The sequence below is a fragment of the Pan troglodytes genome, chromosome 11 (genome assembly GCF_028858775.2).
Source record: "Pan troglodytes isolate AG18354 chromosome 11, NHGRI_mPanTro3-v2.0_pri, whole genome shotgun sequence".
Taxonomy (NCBI): Eukaryota; Metazoa; Chordata; class Mammalia; order Primates; family Hominidae; genus Pan; species Pan troglodytes.
In genome coordinates this window covers 7,217,234-7,242,298 of record NC_072409.2, presented here as the reverse complement: position 1 = coordinate 7,242,298, position 25,065 = coordinate 7,217,234, and the positions used below count along the sequence as shown (strand labels likewise).

The following is a 25,065-nucleotide window of genomic DNA, read 5'->3' as shown; positions in this document are numbered from 1 at the left end:
TTGTTGTTGTTGTTGTTGTTGTTGTTGTTGTTGTTGTTAAGAAACTTAAAGGGGAAAAAAAAAGAGACTAGGAAGTACATTAAGTATGTTGCCCTAAGACAGAAATTAGCTTGTTGTATTTGAGGCACAGAAGATATGTGTGACTGTCCTGAGAGAGGGGGAGGATGATAAAAGATGATGTCAGAGCGGTGGAAAAGGGACAGATCATGTAGGGCCTTCTAGAATTGGTAGACAGGAGTGAAATGATGTGACTGCCATTGCAAGTAGTGCTCCAGCTGCTGTGTGGACATAGCCTGTAGTGGGAGCAAAAGACCAGCTAAGTTGTTGCATAGTCTGGGCAAAAGGTTGGGGTTAGGTGGCTCAGACCAGAGTAGAAAGGAGGGGATACCCTAGGGGGTGGGGGGCATTTCAGAAGTGGCCCACTGGAGGTTTGACGAGTAGAGATTAAATGATTACTTAGAAGATACTTAGGAATGTGCCTAGCACATACAGAGTGCTTGATTTTTGGTTCATTGTGGTTAAAACACTGAACAGCAACCATTTTTTGAGCATATAAGTCTGTTTCAGGCTCTGTTCTAAAGTGTGTTACATTTCTTGGCTCATGTAATTCACTCACCACTGTGTTGAGGTGGGTAGTTTATTACCACCATTTTACAGGAGGGGATCGATAGCACCACTCTGCTCTTGCAAGTTTCTATGCACAGTGGCCCCTTTCTCAAGTCCATCTTATTCTGCATTCTCAGCCACGGAGAGATGACACTTAACTAAGGTGAATGGCCCCTCAAATGTAGCCCAGTTGTTCTTTAAGAACGAGCTTCCAGAGAAGTTAAGTGTCTGGGACCTGACACAGCCTCGAGTCAGCATTTGCCCCTGTGCTAGCAGCATCCTCTGAGCACGAGATTTGCAAACTTGGACAGAATTCAGCTTTGGTCATCATTTCAACAATGAAGCTAATTTAAGCTTACTTCTGCAGCACTGGGAAAGTCATTATGAAATAAAAGTGCACAAATTGAGAGAAAGACAGTGAAAATCACTTATCATCCATTGCTAATGAGTTCAGCCAAACGCTGGAGGAATCAGAATAAGTGGTGTCCGTAATAGCTTGTAAATGTTTTCGAACTTTTTATTTGGTGGATCTCTTGTGGGGTTGGTTTTCCTGACCCTGGCATTGTGTCAAACAGACACTGCGGGCAGTGTAGCAGATAAACATTAAAAGTTCCCACCTACCATAAATCATGTTTTCAGAGAACTGTGAACATGGAATAGCTTGAGAACTTCTCATAGGTAGGAAGTCCCTGTCCAGAGTCTAGCTTCTTTTGTGGTGGTTAGAGCATTTGTACCAGAACTAATCTTGCTTTTTCCATTTGTGCCAGCTGTGAGCACCTCCTGCCCACGGATGCAGCCTGCCATTTCACGATGACCTCTCATCCTATCTTGCTTCCTGACCCTTTTGTTTTTTAGCAATCATCCTCTTCCAGTGGTAGCGTGTTTGGGTCTGGAAACACTGGAAGAGGGGGAGGTTTCTTCAGTGGCCTTGGAGGAAAACCCAGTCAGGATGCAGCCAACAAAAACCCATTCAGCTCGGCCAGTGGGGGCTTTGGATCCACAGCTACCTCAAGTAAGTTGAGAAGACTTTTCCCAGTCCCTTGGTCCCCTAATGCCATTGTCATTCTTAGAGTGTTATCAAAGCTTCAGTGACAAATACAAAAAGAAAAAAAAATCTAGAAGGCTCATTTAAAATATCTTCCCCAAAGCAGTGTGATCTGTTTTGCTTTTTTATTTTTGGTTTTTTAATGAGATGTCCTATATAATCATGAAAAGATATCAGAGCTGCAGGGAGAGGATCTGTGTATTGAGCTGCTCCCCTCTTCTCTCCCAAGGCCCAAGTCGCTCTGTTTCTTAGTATTGGAGTGACTTGAAGTGAATGCAAGCAGACAAGCATAAATGAGCAGCAGCAGAGCAAGCCGAGGATGCTGGGAGGAGAGCATGCAGACTTTCATTTGGATAGTACTCTCCAAATTTTCCTTAAAATTCAGCTCCTGTAGGGAGATGTCACCCAAAAGTTGAAGCCTTTAATATTTCTCACCTCTTACATTTTTGTTTTATTTTCATCTGAAGCTGTATCTGCCAGTACTTTCTTTAGCTTTTTTTTTTTTTTTTTTTTGAGACAGAGTTTCACTCTTGTTGCCCAGGCTGGTGTGCAATGGCGTGATCTCAGCTCACTACAACCTCCGCCTCCCAGGTTCAAATGATTCTCCTGCCTTAGCCTCCCAGGTAGCTGGGATTACAGGCACGTGCTACCACGCCTGGCTGATTTTTATATTTTTAGTAGAGACAGGGTTTCACCATGTTGACCAGGCTGGTCTCAAACTTCTCCGCCCGCCTCAGCCTCCCAAAGTGCTGGGATTACAGGTATAAGCCACCATGCCCAGCCTTCTTTAGCTAATTTTAAAAATTCTTTTTTTTTTTTTTTTTGAGACAGAGTCTTGCTCTGTCACCAAGGCTGGAGTGCAGTGGCGTGATCTTGGCTCACTGCAAGCCCCACTTCCCGGGTTCACGCCATTGTCCTGCCTCAGCGTCCTGAATAGCTGGGATTACAGGTGCCGGCCACCAAGCCCGGCTAATTTTTTGTATTTTTTTTAGTACAGACGGGGTTTCACCGTGTTAGCCAGGAGGTCTCGATCTCCTGACCTCATGATCCGCCTGCCTTGGCCTCCCAAAGTGCTGGGATTACAGGCGTGAACCACCACGCCCAGCCTTTTTTTTTTTTTTCTTTTTTTTTCTTTGTTTTTGAGACGGAGTGTTGCTCTGTCACCCAGGCTGGAGTGCAGTGGTGCAATCTCGGCTCACTGCAACCTCCCAGGTTCAAGCAATTCTCCCAGCTCAGCTTCCCGAGTAGCTGGGATTACAGGCACCTGCCACCAAGCCTGGCTAGTTTTTGTATTTTTAGTAGAGACGGGGTTTTACCATGTTGGCCAGGCTGATCTCGAACCCCTGACCTCAGGTGATCCGCCCACCTCAGCCTCCCAAAGTGCTGGGATTATAGGCGTGAGCCACCGTGCTCGGCCTTAAAAATTATTTGTTGACCTGTGTATTCATGGTTGGAAATGAACGAAATCTGTTTGTGTAGATCTTTATCCTGCTGCTCAGACGGAAGCTGAGATTAGAAGTTGGGAGCCTGTCCTGTTTGTCTCAGCTTCTCTCATTTAATGTGCCCTACATGAAGTTTCTTTCATCTGTTGTGCTGTGTGAGATCTCCATGAATCATGAGCTAGTGTTCTCTGCAGTCATGACAGATGTTTCCTTAATATTAAGGCCTATGCAGTTAGCAAAACTTTCTATCCTGATTTGCCCTTATAAACTCCTAAATCAAAAACTAGTCATTTTTTTAGTTCAGCCTGGGCAACACAGCAAGTCCCCATCTCAAAAACCAAACAAACAAAAATCTAGTTATTTTGATGTCACTGTCCACTCCACTAATACATAAGGAAAGATTATTGTCAAGAGACACATACCTTTTACCTTGTGAAATTATGTAATCAGAAGTTTTTGTTCTTTAGGTTTCAGTCTGCCAGGAGGGATTTAGAATCCTGGATCTTAGAAATCAAGTCTAGTAGTTTTCAAAAACTGTTTTTGCCAATGAACTCTTAAGTAGCATCCTGATAAGGAAAACAAAAGTAGGTTCATGCTGAAGCAGGGGTCAGGAACTCCAAAACACACAGCTGGCTGGCACCACAGGACTGTGAGGCTCCATAGCACATACTTTGAAAACATCGTCCTTTTATGGCTCTTCATTTTCCATTGAGGAAACAAGCCCAGAATTCTGAGGTCACAGAGCCAGAAAGTCACAGATATAGAACTCAGCTAGACTATATGTCACATGCCAGACACAGAATCTGGCACAGAATAGACACTTAATAACATGCTCCACTGGAGTTAGAAATTTGGGTTTATCCCAGAGCTAAGGTATCATCTGTGAGGTTGTGTTACTGGCCAATTTTGTTAAAAGTTAAATGTGTCATATCCCTATAAACATTCGTTTACTCATCTCTAATGCCATGGCTCTTGACTGTCAAGGAGTTGCCTTCTGTCAGTGGCTGGCTGCAGCTGGTTTGCACGGACACATGAGAGCCAGCCATGCACATCTTCCCAATTGTTCGTTTGGTGACATCGTGTGGGGTAGCCTGAAATGAGCCATTGTGGAGTATTTATATCATGGAAATCAGAAAACCCTACAAACCAGGACTCCCCAGCCTGTCAAACATTACTGGCTGATTCTTTTAATTCTGGTTTAAAGTAAACACATAACTATTCTTGATACCAGATAACCTGTTAGTCTTCATCTTCTAAATGTTGGCTGTTAACTATAAACCAACAATTTACATGTGTGCCTAAGGGAAGTTTAAGTGATTCTGAAGGAGTAGAGGAAACACTTAACATTGTATTATTTTAAAAACTATATGATTTTATTTCAATAGTTTTTGGGGTCCTAGGTGTATGATTCGATAGTGAAAGGGACAGGAATTGTTTTAACTCTGAGGGCCACCAAGTACAGAATAAAAGGAAGGAACAGTGGAGAAGGAAGAGCTGGGAGTCGTCTGGGGAAAGGCATTGTCCTCACCACAGTACTCAGGATCCTTTCTGCAGAATCATCAGTGACAGCTTCTTTCTCCTTAATTGACTGCATCATTTGATGCTTTGAGCACCACTTCTTTCCTGGACTGTATGAACTGATTCTCCTGGTTCCTTCTGCCTTTCAAACAATTCCTCCTCTGCTTCTCTTCTTATCTCTACCTTCTCTCCCTCCCCTCACCAACCCCCGCACTCCCCGCCCCATTTTGCTATGGGGCATTCCCCGTGGTCATCTGTTCATCACAATCTTCTTCTCCCTTCCCCCTGGCTCTTCCATTGTGGTCTGAAAATCCATGCCAAACCCGAGTCTTAAGACTGCATTTATTTTGCTGGTTTTCCTACTCAAACCCTTGGGCAACTTCCCACTGACTATAGGATAAAGATGAAATAAACTTGAAACTGGAATTCAGGGCCCTCCTTGAGCTGGCCCCAAAGTACCTTTCTGACTGTACTCAGTTCCCCAGTACTTTCCTTCTGGTTTGGTCAGTTTGTCTGCTTGCTGTCCACACAAGCATCCCTCCCTCACTTCCTCCAGGTTCACTTGGCACCCTGCACCCACCTTCTGAGCCTGTCCTTCTTTAAAGGATGAATGCAAGGCTGTTTCTGTGTGCACTGCACCTTTGCCTGAGGGTCATTCAGGCCCACCATGATCGCTCCCTCTCTGGAAATCCTGCAGCCCTTGGATTTCATCACTACACAAACCATCAAGCAGAAGGAAACCAGCCTTTATTAATCACCTACTGTGTGCCAGAAGCTCAATGCACGTGAGCTAACCACTTCTTACAACAGTGCTTTTAGATGTGGCTGTCCCCATTTCACTGATAGGAAAATCAGGTCCAAGAGGAGATGTATACTGCAGAAGTTGCACAGCTACTAAGTGGCGTAGCCAGGATTTAGTCCAGCTGCGTTTCCCGAGCTCTGATTGGCCTTGTTTACAGAACGTCTCCCAGGTACGCCTTTTTGGGCAACATTTATGCATGGAAAAGACCCCATTATAGAGAGTTATTTGAGCAGTTCCCTTGTGACATTTATGCCCCGGGCTGCTTTGCCCTGAAACTGCCCAGTTTACCCCTGAGAAGTCATGAGAACTGTAACAATGACCGCAAAAGACAAGCTGAGAACACCAGTACTTGGAGTTGGCGTGTTCTGTATCCAGAAGCTCAAAGCTTGCAAGAAGGGCTTCTTCTCTCTGTCATCCCCATAGAATCTACTAAAGAAAACCTGGGAACCCATGGAGACATCTAAAATCCACCACCACTGTGGATTGTTACCCATAAGGACCTGTTGCCTCCTTTAGTATTGTCCTGAGGACACTGTGTAGGGCCATTCCCAGCACATTCTTTCTGTTTAGGGTCCTGAAAGACATATTTGTCTCATCAGAAGATGAAGAATCCGTTTGATGATGATCTTGTGGGTTTACAGGGTCCCTCTACAACTGTTCTTTAAGAAAATATCTTGGAAAGTATCCTGGGCAAGAGCTTCCTGAGAGACCCTTTCGGAGTGTGCATTGAATTCTTGTTCAATGACTTTAGACCTGCAGGATGATATGGGGCCTGGTCTGATACTCTGTATCGGATTTAATTGCTATCCAGTTTATATTAAGTATAATTTAATTCAGATTGGGTCAGGCCCTGATGTTGGATGATGCTAGTGTTTTTGCCAAATAAAAGACCAAAGAGGATCCATGTTTTGCCAGCAGGGTGGAAGCCCAGAGCAGATGCCAGTTTTACCTGTACTTGGCACCCCTAAAGTGTCAGTCACAGATGGCTATGCAAAGACAAACTTGTTTTTTTTACTGGATAGTTTATTTACAAGTCAAGAAGAATCATCTACAGTGAAATATTGTTCGGTCCGCCAAGATATTCTCTTATGGTAATATGAGAATATGGTAACATATTTTCAAAAACTAGAGACTATGTTATTTTGGAACCATTAGGAGAAAACCAAGAAACACATTGTTGACATTAGAAACAGAGACTCAGTCATTGTTTTATGCTACTTTGTTTCAGAGCAGTTTAAATCAATGGTAAAATGTCTCAACATGCAGAGCTCCTTGAGAGACTGTAAACGAGAGTGATTACAGCTTTAATGGTGTCATTCTTGGGATCTTTTAAAAATGAAAAGGATTTGATTATCTCCTGCTGACCTGCTCAGTGTCTTACTAGCTGAAGTGTGATTGAGATGTGGAAGGAAGAGGTTGAAGGAACAGAGAAGGGCAGCAGCCTTTTCCGAGAGTCTACAACATACCACACTAGTGCCCTGTGTGCATCATGTTATCTTCCCAGCACCCCTGCAGAGTCACAATTGCTGTCCTGTTCTGTGTGTGGGGAAACTGGGACTTAGGATAGTTAAGTCCTTGCTCAGGGTGACACAGCTATTAGGTAATCTCACCCGGGTCTGACTGCAAACTTCACTGCTTGTTCCACTATAATATGCCATAAAGATTTTAAAGTCAAAGAGTACTTAAAGAGAGAAAAAGATTAAAAAGCCCAAAGACTTCTAAATGATCTCTGACTTCCCACCACTGTCCCAATAACATCATTTCACCTCACATTTCATATGGTTGCACCAAGTTTCTCCAAGAGGAGAGTCAACCCCAGTCTTGCCCTTGAATTTGTTTGCTATTTGAATTTTGCATTGCTAGCACTAACAAAGTGCAAAAATCTGTTCTTGAAATACCAAGTAAACGGAATGGCTGAGAAGCCTGTTTTCATCTCCATTGTCAAATGTACTGCCATTGAAAGAATCAGACGTAACTTTGGGCTAGCTCAATAAGGGGAAGGTCAAACTGCTCAGAAGGCCATTTTGTGGGACTCCGTCAAGGGATACATTATCCTGTGGTACTGAGTTATGAGGGTGATACAAAGGGATTTCTTAACGACCCAGCTGCCAGTGCCTGACATACCTGACATGTGGGTCCTTAACCAGGCTCTCAAATTGTCAGCAGTGGTTTTATAGGGCAGTGACCATGATGTGATGGGCCAAGTCATATTGTATTACTGGTGCCTGGAAATTTGAGGTGACTGGGTCCCAAAGTGAGGCCACTCACTTCCTGGATTGTGGATTAAGAACATTGCATCTGGACGTATTAACCATGTTGGCTCTCCTATTAGAGTTGGTTGGTAGCAGCATGAGTTGAGAGACCTGGGGAGGTGACAGGTTAATGGGGGGGCCACCTCTTCCAACAGCTCAACTTTGAAAATGATCTTAAGTGCTCCCCCTCCTCCAGTCCTCTCCTTTCACTTTGCTTGTGAACACCTGACTGGCTTAGGGAGAGACTGGTCCTTCATTACCCACCCAGTGATTACCCAGAGCATATGCTGTGCCTCCCATTTATGCCTTGTATCTTTGGGCATCCACTCCACTTCAGGATAGCTTCTCCCTGCCTTGTGGGCATATATTCAATAAAACACCCATCTAGACGTGGTAGGAAACGTGAGTTATTCCTTCCCTTCCCACCAACGCCCACCCCCCCCCCAAAAAAAGTTTGAAAACTCTGACATATCCTGTGCTATATTATCTGAGTGACAGCTTCTGTGTATGTGGACTTTGTCTGTTTATCTATTATTATCTGTCAGGTTTGCATTTCTTGTAACAGGTGAAAAAAAATTCTCAGCCATCTTGGTTTTTAGTAGTTTCCTTTTTTCCTTTAATTCTTGGAGTGAATTCAGTGCATAGTTGAGAGGGGGATGACCCCCTAGATTAGTATCTAAAAGGTCAAGGGCTTCATTAAACCTCTTAGAGGAAATCTGACTGGAAGTCTTGCTAGCCTCCTTAACATTCTTCACACCATCCCTATATCCCCTTGGATCAAAGACAGGAGCACCGTGATTTTTCTCATTTCACTGCCATTCTCTGAGCAGCTCAGGCAGCCATAAGCATGCTGAACTTGACTATAAAAGCAGGAGGTAAGTGCTAGAAGCCATTATGCCTGGGTTGGATTTGTTCTAACTTTAATTTCCCTAGTTTGACAAAATTTGAAGTTGGTCTTGTGTGAAGAGACCAATCAAAGTAAGCCCTGTTTTCCAGAAGAAAGCAGCCTGTGGGGCAGAGCCCATGGCCTCCATTGCTGGGCAGTCTTGACACTTGCAGGAGCACCCAGTGAGCTTCTACAAAGGAGCCTTTTCATTGGGACCTCTCACTGCTCCTTTATTTTGTGCCTATAAAATCATGCCAGGAAATCCTGAGCCTGGGTGCCAGAATGATTAAAAACTTCCCAGCAAGGTGCGTGAAAATCAGAGAAAGTACCTGTCACTGTCACTGTCGCTCCGCTCCCTTGGCTTCTAGGCGGCTTGTCACTCCCATCTTTCCAAACACCCAACTGAGACTTTTTCTCTGTTCTGAGAAGCAGGTAAGGACATCTGTCTCCCTCTGACCTCCCTCACATCTTCATCTCTTCAGATACCTCTAACCTATTTGGAAACAGTGGGGCCAAGACATTTGGTGGATTTGCCAGCTCGTCGTTTGGAGAGCAGAAACCCACTGGCACTTTCAGCTCTGGAGGAGGAAGTGTGGCATCCCAAGGCTTTGGGTTTTCCTCTCCAAACAAAACAGGTACTCCTATGTCTATTTGTTATGGTTATCTTTATATATGTATTTGTTTATGCATAGATATCTGGAAGGAGACATCTCTAGGGTGGTTATCTCAAGAGAGTAGGATTGGAGTAAAGAAGTTAACTGTTTCCTCCGCATTATTTTTATATTTACTGAGCATCTGCTACATTCCTAACATGATTCCAGGTCTTCCAAAACATGTTTAAAAGCATAGAACGCAAGTAATGCAACCTTTTTTTTTTTCTTTTTTTTTGTGAGAGGGAGTCTCAATCTGTCGCCAGGCTGGAGTGCAATGGTGCGATCTCAGCTCACAGCAACCTCCAACTCCCTGGTTCAAGCGATTCTCCTGCCTCAGCCTCCCAAGTAGCTGGGATTACAGGCATGTGCCACCATGCCCAGCTAATTTTTGTATTTTTAGGAGAGATGAGGTTTCACCATGTTGGGCAGTCTGGTCTCCATCTCTTGACCTTGTGATCCGCCCACCTCGGCCTCCCAAAGTGCTGGGATTACAGGCATGAGCCACCGCGCCCAGCCGTAATGCAACTCTTAAGAGAACACAGATTCTTCTTGGGGAGAAAACATTGTAAATATTTGACAGTTGCAGAACAACCAAAATAAAGGAACACATAAGGAAATGATAACTGAAGTATCTGCAGGAAAGCATCCTGAGTCATGGATTTGTTGGGGTGCCCATTATTTGTGAGGGTCAAAGCAGATTATCTGTTTAATTTCTCATGTGTATGTTACTTTCCCCTCTTTCGCAAATCACTTCATTTTTTTAAATTTTTATTTATTTTTATTTTTTTGAGACAGAGTCTCGCTCTGTCGCCCAGGCTGGAGTGCAGTGGCGCAATCTCGGTTCACTGCAAGCTCTGCCTCCCGGGTTCACACCATTCTCCTGCGTCAGCCTCCTGAGTAGCTGGGACTACAGGCGCCCGCCACCACGCCCGGCTAATTTTTTGTATTTTTAGTAGAGATGGGGTTTCACCGTGTTAGCCAGGATGGTCTCAATCTCCTGACCTCGTGATCTGCCCACCTCGGCCTCCCAAAGTGCTGGGATTACAGGCGTGAGCCACCGTGCCCAGCCCCCAAATCACTTTATTTTTAATTGAAGTATATGTGTATCCACAATCCACATAAATACACAGCTGAATTAATTTTCACAGTTGGAATACACCCATGTAACCAAGGAAAAGGAACATTACTAGGACTACTTTTTATCCCAGCATTACTATTAAAGTATATATTTATATAAACTATATGCCTTTTTATAATCATGTATGATGTATTTATAACTAAAAATTTTTAATGAACAGTGTATGTTTAGATCTGAAAACATGTACTTCATTTCTGTCATCTGCCTCTCCACCCTGTTTCCGTCTCTGAGATCTGTGGAGAGTCTGCACTCCTGTCCTTGTTGATGGAAAATTGTGTGAAAAGAGTTTTTTTTTAAGACAGGGGGTCCAGGGTGGGCTGTTTGAGCAAGCAGCTTTTTAAAGCAAACTCCCCCTGGGTAAGTGGGCAGGACACTTGGCCCTCGTATGTAGGGGATGCTCTGAAATATGCTAATTCCAGAGGAAGGATCTAACCTCAGGACTAGATGCATCAGTGGCTCTGACTTGGGAGTAAGGCTGCCCCAAATTAATACATGGAGTCTCATATTTAGAGCCTAAAGTGCTGTGGTTTCCAAACCCACTGTGCACCTTACCTCAGACTGTGACTCAGGTAGCTTAGTCTTTGGTTGCTAGTTGTTAATACTGTTTTCCTAGAAATTAAAACAGAATATTCTGAAATGGGCTTCACAGCTTTCTTTTTGCTACACACACAGTGCATTGTTTAAAAATGAAAGGGCCACAAGGCTTTTATCCCAGTTAGAAAGGTGCATCGTGAACATTTCAACTGGGGAATTTTAGTTCATCGATCATCAAGACTTTTTATGTTTTTAGGAGGCTGATAATGTTTTCTTTGACTCTTATGGTTTTCCTATATATGGTTCTTTATCCTGAGATTATGTCCCCATTGATTTGGAAATCTGACCTTTGAAAATTCCACCTGTAATCCCAGCAGTTTGGGAGGCTGAGGTGGGAGGATCACTTGAGCCCAGAAGTTCAAGACCAACCTGGGCGACATAGTGAGACCCCATCTCTAAAAGAAAAAAGGAAAATCACACCTAATTCAGACACTGGGTACAGTGGCTCACGCCTGTAATCCCAGCACTTTGGGAGGCCAAGGAAGACAGATACTTGAGTCCAGGAGTTTGAAACCAACCTGGATAACATGGCAAAAACCCGTCTCTACAAAAAAAAATAATGCAAAAATAAGCCAGGCACGTTGGTGCACACCTGTAGTCCCAGCTCCTCAGGAGACTGAGGTGGGAGGATCAATTGAGCCTGGGAGGCAGAGATTGCAGTGAGCCAAGATTATGCCACTGCACTTCATCCTGGGCAACAAAGCAAGACTCTGTCTCAAAAACAGAAAGAAAATCTGACCCTTTTATTTGTCCAGTCTTAGAGAAAATGTATGCCCCAACTTTTCATAGTACTTATTTGCCCCATGAAACTGTGATACTTAGATTGAGGACTCAAATAGAGAAAAACTATCTTTCAGATACATAAGTTGAGTGAACTAGTAACCATAAACATCAAAGTGAGGGCAGGGGAAAGGCCACTCCCCCTCATGTTTCAGGACTTCATCTCTCTGCTGCGGAACTCGTATTGGTTCTGGGAGAGCTTTTTCTGTTGAAAGAGGGGACTGGAAGTTCCGAGCAGAAGGAAGGGCTGCTGTGAATAGAGGAACTGCCTTCCTGCCCAGGCATCAGGGCACTTTTTGCTTTAAGAGAGATTTTAAGTTGATGATTTGGATGGGTCTTTGAAAAATTCCAGAAGTATCTATCCTCCCTTTAGTAAAATTGCATTATAAAATTATCCTGCTGGAGGTCATCCGGGGAGAGGACAGGAGGAAGGTGGGATGGACTGAAGATGGCCTTGCCGCCCACCATGGTCAGTGGTCTACACCCTGCTCTCTCGCTAAAGTGTTAGATTTGGAGGGAGGCAGGCAGGGGATGAATGATGGGAAAGATGAGAGGTGGGCGTTTGAGTCGCACAGACCTTGTTCCAGTCCCAGCTCTAGCACCCATCAGCTGGCTGAAGTTTGGACAAGTGGCATATTCTCTAAGTCTCAGTTTCCTCCCCTGTCTCGTAAGGATCCCAGGCTTATTGGGAAGATTTAAGAAAACTGCTGTGAAGCACCTGGCATATAGTGGGCCCTCAATAAATCAGAAAGTTTATCATCATTGATTATTAGAAAATTTTTGTTTCTTCTGGAGAAGAAATTTATGAAAATACGGCAACTGATAAAATCAAACCCCTCCTGCCATCAGGAGAGAGTTGCCTGTTTAAGCCAGAGTGACTGTTTTCTTCCTGTTTAATTTGGCTGTGACCCAGGTGCGTTGTTTGGGGGCTTTTTCTCTCTGTATATTTAACCGCCACCCCTCCCCTGTCCAGTTTATTTTCTGTATCATCATGACTTCCCATTTTTCACTCACCTTCCACCAAGAAGTCTAAGCAATATTGATACAAGGTACTAGATAAAGCCCTGCATGTCTAGGAAGAAAGTGTAACTAGATCTGTGATCAGTCTTAAATAATTCAACTGTAAGGGTTTTTTAGCACTTTTTTTTTCCAGTCTGTTACATTTATAACCCAACAGTCTCCATTATCATGGCTTGGAATTTCACTCAGTGTTTTAAAATGCGAAATGTTAACCCAAACACGAGCCTTAGCAAAAAAGTATCTTCTCAGTTGTGCAGCCTACCACTGTTAATGGCAAATAGGCACATGAGTGAATCACAAAATAACAGTTAACTGAGGGATTCAGCTGACAACTTTTCATACCCAGGATTTGATCTTTCCTGATTCAGACGGCAGAAGCTTGTGTTGTGATTACATAAACAATAAGAAGTCTGGATTTCATCCCTCTAACAACAGATTGACTTTCTGAAAGGGGAGAAAAGGCTTGTCGCTAGGCCACCATTACTCCCGCTAGCACGCAGTTCATAGGCCACACTCACCTTAAGAAGTACTCCCTTTAGAGGGTGCTCCCAGTTAGAGCACATTTCTTATGCCATTCTATTCCATTCATTCAAGAAGACACTCACTGAGTGTCTATTCTAATACTTTAGAATGATTTCAGCAGTATCTTGGAAGTTTGGGAACCCGCATCAGGAATAGCTCAGGAGAGGATGTTTTGTCTTCCTGCCTGACAGGCATCACCAGCAATCAGAGTAGGGTACCCTGTGCGTGACCTGACCCTTGTCTGTGTGGCCACCTGTGTGGTGCTGCCCTCTGGCAGCCTGAGCCCACTGGGCAGCAGTGTTGGCAACTTGCAGAAGGCATCTGAACTCTTAGGGCTGTCCTCACTGTTGACTTATTATTTTATTAGATTTATGCAGCAGCCTGCCTCCAAAGAAGAAATTTGGTGTGTTTTTTCATTGAGAAGTAATTCCAGACTGCAGGAAAAAAGCATTTAAAAAAAAAAACAAACCTCCACTGAGCGAGAGAAAGGGAGACTGATGAGAGATGTAGGAGCCATCAGGCTGTAAATAAATAAAAAGCACCTGGCTGGGCGCCAGCATACATGTCTCTGTCTCTGCTATGACCCAATTCAGGGATTCTCCCTGAGAGGAGGTTTTGAGCCTCTGATTTTATAATTTGGGTTTCTATGAAGCTAGATGTCTTGCCTGTGTACTGATAAGTAATATAGTCTGTCATCTTTTGTCAGCTGGGTAGGGATTGGAGTTTTGGAGAATGGTTTTTCACTCCAAACAGCTCAGAGGACCTGGGAGGGGTGGAAGGTGCACCGAGTGGGCTCTTGGAGGTCTGCTGACACGGCTTCACAGTGACTTCACAGAGTCTGCAGGAGCTCTCCTGAGTGGACCCCAGAGCCCTCTGCTAGGACTGGAGGGGAGTGGTTTGGTTTGAGGGCTTTTGTTTTGTTGTTTTCATTACTATTTTCTTGATAGAAGGGCGGTGGGGGGGGGGGGTGTTGCCCTTTACTCTAGTTCTTGCATTTGAATTGCTAACATCCTCTTTTCCCTTTTTTCTTCCTATTTTGATTTGGTTTCTCATTGCTCAATGTCTTCTCTTCCTGTCTCCTCCTTTCTTTCTCCCTATTATTTCTGTTTGTTTGCCTCTGTTTTGCTCAGGTGGCTTCGGTGCTGCTCCAGTGTTTGGCAGCCCTCCTACTTTTGGGGGATCCCCTGGGTTTGGAGGGGTGCCAGCATTCGGTTCAGCTCCAGCCTTTACAAGCCCTCTGGGCTCGACGGGAGGCAAAGTGTTCGGAGAGGGCACTGCGGCTGCCAGCGCAGGAGGATTCGGGTAAGCCCCCTGGGGAGGGCCCTTGGGAACCCACATGCCAGCCAAAAAGCACTAGGGGCCTGTACTCTTGCTCTGACAAGAAATTTGACCATGAGGTGAAGGCCCCTCCCTTGAAATTTGTGAACAACTCCCTCAAGGATTCCTGTTCCTCTCCAGGGTAAGACTCATTTCTTTCAAGCCAGGCTTTGTTGAATTCATGGTGGACCTCAGCTGTGTTGCTGTTCCCTGGTATGAGAAATGCTGGTCATCAGAGCCCCTGTTCTCCTGCTGGGGCTAAAGGAAGGCACCAGCCCTGCCTTAGCTACTGCTTTGTAGCCAAGAGGCACCCCGGTGTGGAGCTTCTGTTAGGAAGTCCTCAATGAATGGTTTTCACCAGATTCTTTCCTCTTGGGATTATTCTATGTTAGACCCGTTGTCCTTGAACAAACAACTCCCTGTGTCCCCTGCTCCCCTGCAGCCCCCCAGAGTGAGTATTCAGTTGCACAGGTCCTCCTGTGGGAAGATCCTGGATGATCAGGGATTTCGAAGCTGCTCTCATTGCCTCGTGTGCGTCTGCACTGGAAAAGGCCATTTTTAGGGAGTCGCTTTTAAGGGCAGAATTTCAGTGTGGTTGCCAAAACCCCAAGGGAAAAAAACCTTCACCACACCACAACATCCCAATTTTAAAAATGTACACGGGATGACTACCAAGTCTCTTGTTCAAAGGAGGTGTCGATGCCTGAAAGGAGTTCTAAAATGCCTCTCGCCGCGGTACTGGGCTCAGCATGAGCTGAAGGTTTGGGGGAGGGGAGATGATTTTGTCTAGGGGAATTGTTGAGATACTTGGGATCTGAGTCTTGGCAAGATGACAGCATCTTTATCTTGAAAATAAACTATAGTATGTTCTTAGTCACACCCTTCCCCTCCGTGCAAGATGCTGGAGCGCAGCAGCAGGAGTGAGAGGGTTGGCGTGCTGCTTCTCCTGTTTCACGGGAGACTAATGCCTTAGGTTTGCCCTCAGGAAACCCCAAGAATTAAAGTTAAGGAAAGCTTTGAAAGGACAGTTAGAGACCCACTTAGGCTGGTATTCTCAGAGGTCTTAATGGATGCTGTTCTCTGCAGTGATGACCTAGCACACAGTACCACAGAGTTGGTGGAAGGTTTGGGTTGACTGGGTATCTTGAGAATTGATTTATTTATTTGAAACCAGCTGTTTTCTTTACTAGTAGAAAAGTATCATATTCTGCCTTGGGGCGGCTCTCACACAAATCCCGATTGGCTGGTTAGTCAGTCCTAAAAAAGGTTAATGCCAGGTCAGTTATTAAATCTCCATAAGAGCCCATTACCTTCTTCCAGGTCCCTGGCCATGAGCCTGTCTCTGACCCTGAAGGGCAGGCTGTTGCTGATGTAGCCCAAGGCAGGAGGAGGAAGGGAGCAGGCCGCTCCTGGGAGAAAGTCCAATGAGAGCAGATCCCTTGGCCACCTTTGTATGGAAAGAGCCTTGACCTCACCATTAAAAGTGAATAGAATGCTGGGAAGGCGGAGTTTTAGATACTTTTTCTTGCTTTGGGGTTGATTCTTGCCCCAGGTGCTACCCCTTCTCCCAGAAACCACTGATCCATTTCCCTCACCTAGTCACCTCCCGACCCCAGAAGCTCTCCCCAACCCAGCTGAATTCCTCTGCAAACAATTCAAGGGGCTCTGATAGGTCACACAGTGCCACCTTGTATGCTGGACCATATCTGGAGGGAGAACTGAGTGAGGGGGCACAGGGAATTGTCTCCAGGTGGGGTGAGCAGGGGAAGGAAAATGGTGGCCACTTTTACATTGGTTTGGGTAGTAATTACTGATTCAGGAAGCAAATACAAAATCCTGAATGAAATGACTTGGAAAAAGTAAATAGAATCAAGATCCCAAGAGGAGCTGAAGATAAATAAATGGGAGCAGGGTGTGGGGGAATGGTCGGTAAGTGAGAAATGCTAAAATGATAGAATAAAGCTTAAGGATTGTTGGAGGTAGAGCAGGAACTGTGTACTGCATAGTTCCCAAATGCCCTGGTGTTCCGATGGGGGATGGAAACTAAAACACTGGCCAGGTTGGATTTCATACTATAGTCCTGCCATTTTTCTTCCTAGAGCAGAGATAAAAGTTGGCCCTGGGCAATAGCTCATTCTCTCTGAAAGGCTGCTAGTTAGGCCCAGCCTGTCACCCTGGATCATGTGTGTCGTGTGTATTGAGACTTACGGCAGGGGGCTGAGGCTTGCAGATGGGCAAGTGGTGAGAGGCCCCACTGACCTTAGTCTGTTTCTCACTGGAGCGCAGGTTTGGGAGCAGCAGCAACACCACATCCTTCGGCACGCTCGCGAGTCAGAATGCCCCCACTTTCGGATCACTGTCCCAACAGACTTCTGGTTTTGGGACCCAGAGTAGCGGATTCTCTGGTTTTGGATCAGGCACAGGAGGTAAGCTGCCACAAGTTCTCCCCTCACAAGCAAAATGGGTCCCTCTTGCCTTCTCCCCCAAAGAAATGAGTATGTTTTACCTGACCAGTCTGTTTAGTATTTTAAAAGCTGACTGGGCACGTGGTTCATGCCTGTAATCCCAGCACTTTGGGAGACCAAGGCGGGAGGATCACTTGAGCCCAGGAGTTTGAGACTAGCCTGGGCAACATGGCAAGACTCCATTCTCTACAAAAAATGTTAAAATTCGCCAGACATGGTGGCACACACCTGTGGTCCCAGCTACTCGGGAGGCTGAAGCAGGAGGATCACTTGAGCCCAAGAGGTCGAGGCTGCAGTGAGCTGTGATTGCACCACTGCACTTCAGCCTGGGTGACAGAATGAGACCCTGTCTCAAAATAAATAAATACATAACGTACTGAAAGTGGTTGAAAAAAAATTTTTTTTTTTTGAGACGGAGTCTCGCTCTGTTGCCCAGGATGGAGTGCAGTGGCACAATCTCGGCTCACTATAAACTCTACCTCCCGGGTTCACGCCATTCTCCTGCCTCAGCCTTTGAATAGCTGGGACTACAGGCGCCCGCCACCAGGCCCGGCTAATTTTTTGTGTTTTTAGTAGAGATGGGGTTTCACTGTGTTAGCCAGGATGGTCTCCATCTCCTGACCTCATGATCCACCCACCTCGGCCTCCCAAAGTGCTGGGATTACAGGCGTGAGCCACTGCACCTGGCATATTTTTTTTTTTTTTTAGGTTTTAGTTAGACTTAGAACACTGTGTCATTTCTTACCAAAGAAATTACTGTCTTGATTTCCTCTCAGGATTTGAGAAGCCCAAAATAATAATGGTCTTACTAGGCCTTGGTTTAAAAATCTAAGCCAGCAGACTCAAAAAAAAAAAAAAAAAGGGGCATAGAAACTTCACAAAACATCTTGCATTTGTTTAACACTCTGCTTCTTCAGATGGCAGAATATGTGTCTTCCATTTTGTTCTTGCAGTAAACTGACGAGGCACAGAATTTAGGTATCATTACAATTGTACCCGTGAAGAAACAGAAACTCCAAGGAACTAAGTGTTAGCAGTTAGCAGTAGAACCAGGCCTATTATCCAGCCATCTTGCTTCTCTGGCCCTCAAAAAGAAGAGGAAGCAAATGGATGGAAAAACAACAACAGCAAAAAAAAAAAAAAAAAAAAAAAAAGGTTTTCCTAATGAGTGGATCTATGTGGTCCAGTACAGCTGAGAGGCCAAGCCAGAGACCCTCTGCCTACAGCTGGGGCTGGGGAGGGAGGAAGAACCCTAAAATACCAAGAAGATAACTCATAAAAAGTAAAGGAGTTTTTCTGCCTTCTGGGGGATCTGAGTAGCTCCAGAGGACAAACTCAGAATAAAGGGGCTTCTGTGTGTACCTTTCCTGCCTTCCTGTAGGTGGTGGAGGCACAGAGGGCTTCCCACGAGAAGCACAGAGGAGGGCAGGCACTTAGCATGGGGACCACCTTTGTCTTTCGAGTGGATGCGTGCTTTAACTTCACTCTTATTCTGCTTTTCAGGATTCAGCTTTGGATCAAATAACTCGTAAGTATCCCCCTTTTTGAGTCTGACCTTAATTAAAAGCATTAAATAAGGTTGGAAGTGTGTGGATCTTGCTGGATTTGTGCATTTTCTTTTCGTTTTTTCCTGTTTTTAGAGTTTGTCCTGTAAGTGTGGGGGTTCAGCAGCAGGGTTTGGGTTTTGTGGACTTGCTCTTCTCTGTAGCAATATGGCAGGAGGTGCCAGGCCTCGCCTTCTTAAGAGGCATGGTTAAAAGAGAAAAGAGCACGCCTGCCAGTGAGCCAGGCCTGAGGGCAGCGCTGAGGAGATGCTGCTCCTGACTTCCCTGGAGGTTTCTCAGAAGCTGCATGCTAACCCCTGGGCTCTGGGCCATCACCAGGTCTCATGTGTTGATCCACCCTCTGTGCTTCTGTGTAAAATTTCATGGCGTTAAAATTCAGTCTTAGCCAGGTGGGTGGTTCACGCCTATAATCCCAGCACTTTGGGAGGCTGAGGTGGGAGGATTGCTTGAGCCCAGGAGTCAAGACCAGCCTGGGCAACAGAGTGAGACCCCATCTCTACTAAAAATTAAAAAAATTAGCCGTGCATGCTGGCTTATGCCTGTGGTCCCAGCTACTCCAGAAGCTGAGGCGGGAGGATCACTTGAGCCTGGGAGGTCGAGGCTGCAGTGAGCCAAGATGGTACCACTACAGTCTAGCCTGGGTGACAGCCAGACCCTATATCAAAAGAAAAAAAAAAAATACTGGCCAAGCACGGTGGCTCACACCTGTAATCCCAGCACTTTGGCAGGCCAAGGTGGGCAGATACTTGAGGTCAGGAGTTCGAGACCAGCCTGGCCAACATGGTGAAACCCCATCTCTACTAAAAATATATATATATACATATATAGATACACACACAAGAATTAGCCAGGCGTGGTGGTGCATGCCTGTAATCCCAGCCACTTGGGAGGCTGAGGCAGAAGCAGCACTTGAGCCCGAGAGACAGAGGTTGCAGTGAGCTGAGATCACGCCACTGCACTTCAGCCTGGGCAATAGAGTGAGACTCTGTATCAAAAAATAATAATAAAAAATCTGAGTCCTGACCTTTGCACACAGGCAGAGCAGCAGAGCCTGTGACTGCTCTGTGACAGAGCAGCTGACTCCACCACTGTCCTGTGCTCCCTTGCAGGTCTGTCCAGGGTTTTGGTGGCTGGCGAAGCTGAGGGCATGTCAGCAGGCCTTTCGATCCCTGGGACCAACCGCATCCTCACCTTCTTCCCCGAGAAATGCTGGAGCAGGCTGTTCAGACCGACGTTGCCATCAAAACACATACACCCAGAAAGAAACAACAGAAACCAAAACTCACGAGACGCATGATTACTTGTTTTATATTTCATGTTGGGTTTTCCCTGCCACTATTAAACTGTCTGTTTCCGTACAGAACGTATGTGGGTTTTTTCAGATCACAGCCAAGAAGATTGCCCCGTTTCTGTGGCTCTGAGAAGCCAGCAGAGCCTCCATCAGCCAGAACACTGTGTCTTCAAGGATGGCATCAGAAGTCACCAGCGTCGGGTGTTGATAAACAGCATCGAATGTGCCGTGGTCTCACTTGGACCTAGCGCCCTCCACATAGGGAAGAGGTTGCATGCTGGTGGGTCATCTTTTTGAGGCCGAAACTTGGTTATCTCCTCTCCATGTTCTTTTTGCCATTGTGTATCAGGACCATCCAAGGACGCACTCTGCAATTGAGTGGAGGCAGAGGAAGCCACTCATGCCAGCAGCAGTTGAGTTTCAGAAGCAGCCATAGCGCTTTTCAGTACAGTACAATAGTAGCCAGCATGAGGCAGGACAGTGCTGCGCCTTAGCCGGCCTTGTCCCCTCATCTCCATGTGGCTCTTGGGTGCCGTGTGTCCTACTCCAGAGAGGAGGGGGCCAGTTACTTGAGAAGACAGCCTTTATATTCTGTATGTGGCAGTGACATTGGTAGCCACACCTACCCAGTGTCTACTAACCACAGTGCAGATAGCCCTTGGGTAGACCCAGGAAGTGTGAAGACACTGCTGTTGCCAGACAACACTAGCAGAACGATGCTGGATTTGACAACAGTGTTTGCTAGGACGGCCCAGAGCTCATCACTGCAGTTTTATTAGAGTGCTTCTTTATCTTTAATGCAGTATCTTTGAGGCCTGTAACATCCTAGATAGTTGCCATCAAACAAGGACCGTCTCGCATTGAAAACAGATGTAAGAATTTCTCTTTCAGGCCCAGAATCTGACTGCTTTGGCTTGGGTCATGAGCAGCGGGGAGTTGGGAAGAGATTTTTTTTTTTTAGAGTTTTACATATTGGCAGGTTGTATTTTTTTAATGTTTTAATAAAAGTTTGACATGACATTAATTCATCATGTTGCAGACAGTGTGACCTCCTTGGTTCTGATGGCTTATGTGGGGACAGTAGACCATGGTGAGGTCTCCACTGTGTCACCACCTGGTCTGAAGGTCCCCATCTCGCCTGTGCCCCAGGGTCACCTGCAGAGTTCTTTGTCAGGTGCACATTCCCAGCCTCCATCCTGGGGACTCTGGCTCCAGAGGACTCCGATAGAGGCTGGACGCCCACCTGGCTTTGTGTTTGGTGATTTCTTAAGCTCACGAGAAGAGGAATCTCATTGTATAGCACTGTTGGGTTTCAGAAATCCCTCCCTCAACCAGATGCCAGCAGAGCCAAGAGCTGGAATTAGATCCGTGGTGTCTCTGGATGACTGTCACCCTGCGCTCTGTGCAGTTAGGAGAGGGAGGGGCTGTTTGTACGGTCCGTTGTGTCTCTGGATGACTGTCACCCTGCGCTCTGTGCAGTTAGGAGAGGGAGGGGCTGTTTGTACGGTCCGTGGTGTCTCTGGATGACTGTCACCCTGCGCTCTATGCAGTTAGGAGAGGGAGGGGCTGTTTGTACGGTCCGTTGTGTCTCTGGATGACTGTCACCCTGCGCTCTGTGCAGTTAGGAGAGGGAGGGGCTGTCTGTACAGTCCGTTATCTAGGGGCTCTGCCTCTCGCAAAGAGCTGGGGTCTCCATAAATTTAATGTGTGCTCTTTTTGGTCCTTGAGAATTAAAGAGCCTGTCACCTCCACCCTGTGTTCACAGGTGAAGTGGGGGGACAGTCCCCATGACATTCACAACCAGTCACAGGGCATGTTTCTCCCATGTGGGCTCGTGCTAGTCTAGAGACAAAGGGACTCAAGCTCTGACAGGAGAGGCTCGTGGCGGAGGGCTTAGCTTTAAAGGGAGAGATGTACCTGAAGCGCCGCAGGCTCCATTCTGCCCTTGGCTGTCATCCTGCCGACTGGCACCCAGGCCGAGCCAGTCTTCTCCTACCCTTTTGCTTCCCCCTGGACACTCCTTTTTATAAATAGAAATGGTTCGGCCTAAACCCTTGACCTCAAATTCTCTGCATTGATCCTCCATTGAGGTGGCATGTGACATCTCTCCATAAGGCACTATCAGCTGTGCTCAGGCAGATAACACCCCCACTCCCTGTCAGGCAGCAGCCCTGGAGGAATGTACTACTGGCATGTGAGCCCCTCCAAGTTCCTTTTTTGGGGGCAATTACAATGGTAGATGGCAGGGGTCAGCTCAGCCTGCATCCCCTGACGCCTGAACTGTCAGGATATCCGGCTGGAATGCACAGTCGCTCCCACCTGCCCAGGGAGGAGATGGCGGGGCTTGAGCCATCTCCAAATCGGGGCAGGCAAAGAGCCTGGATGACAAGAAGGGGCCCCAGGGATGCCCACACAGCCCTTCTGGGGCATGTGCTGCAGCGGCAGGCACAGGAGGTTTCATTTATGTTTCTGCTCCGCGTAACTCAGGAAAGCGGGGGCAGACTGAGCTAGGCCGTGTTTTGCTTGGCTTTTCCAGACACACATATCACACTGGTAATTGGTGCTTCAGATGGCAACACAGGGATAGAGGCCAAATTGAGCTCCTCAGGGACAGGTAGAACCCCAGTTACACGACACCCACAATCCCGGCCTCTTGTTTGGGCAAAAGTATGAGTCCTGTGGCATGGTGACGTGGCTGAGCCGGTGGTCCCCTCCACATGGCCCTGCCCACCTGTGAGTGTCCTGGTGCCTGCTTTCAGCTTTGCGTTCTCTGTGGCAGCCTCCAGAGAGGCTTCTAGGTCAGGTCTCTGGCATTACAGAGAGGGAGTGGACTGTGCAGGCTGCCCTCACTCTTACCCTCACCAGCTCTGTAACCAGAACGAGGCACTTGGCCTCTGTGTCTTGAGAGTTTTTCCCCTCAGTTGTAAAGTAGAATTTGAATACCTGTCTGGCAGGGCGGCGGTTCGGACTAAATGAGGTGCACCTGGCCCAAAGCTGCTTCCCAGTCTTGGCGATGCTGTGACGCTCACCCGCAGGCTCTGGCCTGACATCTGGGTTAAATGGTCCCAAGTTGGTTCCCACTTTGACCTCATCTGGTCTGTGGGGTGGGGACATCTCCTGCCTGGCCTTCAGGCCCCTTATCAAACACAGGACCCCGCTGCTGGGGAATGGTGCGGCTCTAGTGCGGCACTCAGGCTTTCGCTGGAGATTTTTCATCAGGGCTAGGCTAGGCCCTTGAATCTGTGTTTTTCCTAAAGCGGGTGATTCTTGTACAGATGGTCCATGAACCCCATGGGCCTTCTGCTTTAATCTAAGGACAGTAGCCATAAATACCCACCCAGGGGGCATCTGAAAAACAGAACCCAGCTCCCATGAACATGTTTATTTTGCAGTTAATCCAGGCTAAGGGATTTTATCTGAAATTGTTGATAAGAAACACAAGTGTAAATTTAAGCCGCTCTGGCACCTGCTCAAAAAAGAAAAACTCTAAAAGTACAAGTGGGCCAAGTCACCTCCTTGCCATTCAAAACACTTTGAACCCTCCTCTGTGAGTCCCTGTAACAGAGGAGGAAAGACCTTCCTTGCCCTCATCCCGCCTTGCAGCAGCTCACCCCGCTTGGCTTCTGGACTGCCACTTAGTTGTTTATTCTTTTTTTTTTTTTTTTTTTTTTTTTAAGATGGAGTCTTGCTCTGTCACCAGGCTGGAGTGCAGTGGCGCAACCTCCGCCTCCCAGGTTCAAGGGATTCTCCTGCCTCAGCCTCCCAAGTAGCTGGGACTACAGGCGTGCACCACCACGCCTGGCTAATTTTTGTATTTTTAGTAGAGACGGGGTTTTACCATGTTAGCCAGGATGGTCCTGAACTCCTGGGCTCAAGCCATCTGCCCTCCTTGGCTCCCAAAGTGCTGGGATTACAGGCATGAGCCAGTGCACCTGGTCCCATTTGTAATTTCTCTTAGAAGACCTGTCCAGTACTTCTCGGCATTTGATTTTTAGCCAACGAAACTGGCCCAGTTTCATGCCAGAGATGGGGCTTCTTGCCTGAACTTCCTCTGAGGAAGTCCGTGGAGCACCCTGGCTGGAAGGCAGGGATAGTGGATCTCCCAGCCTGGGCTGCCAGCCAATCGGATTCCTGCGTGTGCACCCCCATTGCTCTGTCTCAACATCACTCTCTACTTTCCTCCTGGGGAAAGGAGGAGGAGCAATTGGATGGAGGGTGTATCAACCCCCAAACTTCTGCCGTTTTCAAAATGTCTCCTATGGGAAGTTAGTATTCTATTAAAAAAAAAAAAAAGGTGGGGGGGGGGGGCTCTATGGCCAAATAAGTTTAGGAAGAGTGGATGGAACAAAATTTAACATCTTTTTATTATAAAAAAGACCTTTTTGAGCCTTTAATATGCAAATATGTTTTGTAAATCAACAAGAGGAAACAGTCCGCCATTTCCCAAATACGTTTGCTCGGAACCTTTCTCCTTGGAGTTGGGGTCGTTGGCACTCAGGCTGGGAACCGCTGCCTCGTTGATGTTGCTCTACGGAAGCGCAGCTCACTTCCTGCTGGTTGTGTTTCTAACACACATTCCTTTTTAAAAATTGCTTTGTAATAGTAACAATTCACTGGATGGCTACAGCATGCCAGCACTGACTATGCTAAGCCCTTCACTGACATTTTCACATTTCACCCTGTGAGCCACGTACTATAACCCACAGCTTTCAGATGAGAAAATGAGGCTGAGCCAGGAAGCGGTTTGCCCAAGGCTCACAAGAGAATGAGGGGCGGAGCCAGCACTGGGGCCCGGGCAGTGTCTCCCTCCCGCTCCTGCCAGGCCCTGGCTGGCTACCATTGGATCTCCTGATTCTTCTCCAAGATACCTGTTCATTTCCAAAGAAATCTTGCCTGCTGGTGCCAGCAACACTGCTGAACCCCTTACTGACCAGCAGACCACCCTGTGAAAACAAGCCGGCCTTGACATCAGTCACAGCAAATAACCCTGACACCACGCAGTTACCTGTCCCCTCTGCTGCCTCTTGCCTGTTTGTATCTGTGATCACGATCTGTCTACAACGGCAGCCCGGCGGGGGCTGGGCAGAGGCCGGGCCTGTCTAGCTTACGTTGGCGTGAACCGCACATGGACGGGTTTGCGGGTCCTGACGAGGACGCCAGGGTGGGAGC

At 46.6% G+C, this 25,065-nt stretch overlaps 1 protein-coding gene across 17 annotated transcripts in view; it reads left to right on the top strand.

Moving 5' to 3' along the window:
- NUP214 (nucleoporin 214) overlaps positions 1-19,968 on the top strand; it is a 108,253-nt gene extending 88,285 nt beyond the window's left edge. For 10 of the 17 annotated variants that reach the window (XM_024345922.3, XM_063788164.1, XM_063788165.1 and 7 more), the window contains 6 exons: positions 1,462-1,618; positions 9,034-9,186; positions 14,389-14,560; positions 16,862-17,001; positions 18,544-18,568; positions 19,715-19,968. In XM_024345922.3, the coding sequence (XP_024201690.1) occupies positions 1,462-1,618; positions 9,034-9,186; positions 14,389-14,560; positions 16,862-17,001; positions 18,544-18,568; positions 19,715-19,748 (681 nt within the window). In that variant the 3' untranslated portion in view covers positions 19,749-19,968. Of the gene's footprint in view, positions 1-1,461; positions 1,619-8,980; positions 9,187-14,388; positions 14,561-16,861; positions 17,002-18,543; positions 18,569-19,714 lie in introns of all 17 variants that reach the window. The other 7 variants (XM_054659184.2, XM_016961891.4, XM_016961890.4 and 4 more) reach the window with 1 other exon arrangement.
- The last annotated feature ends 5,097 nt before the right edge of the window (positions 19,969-25,065 follow it).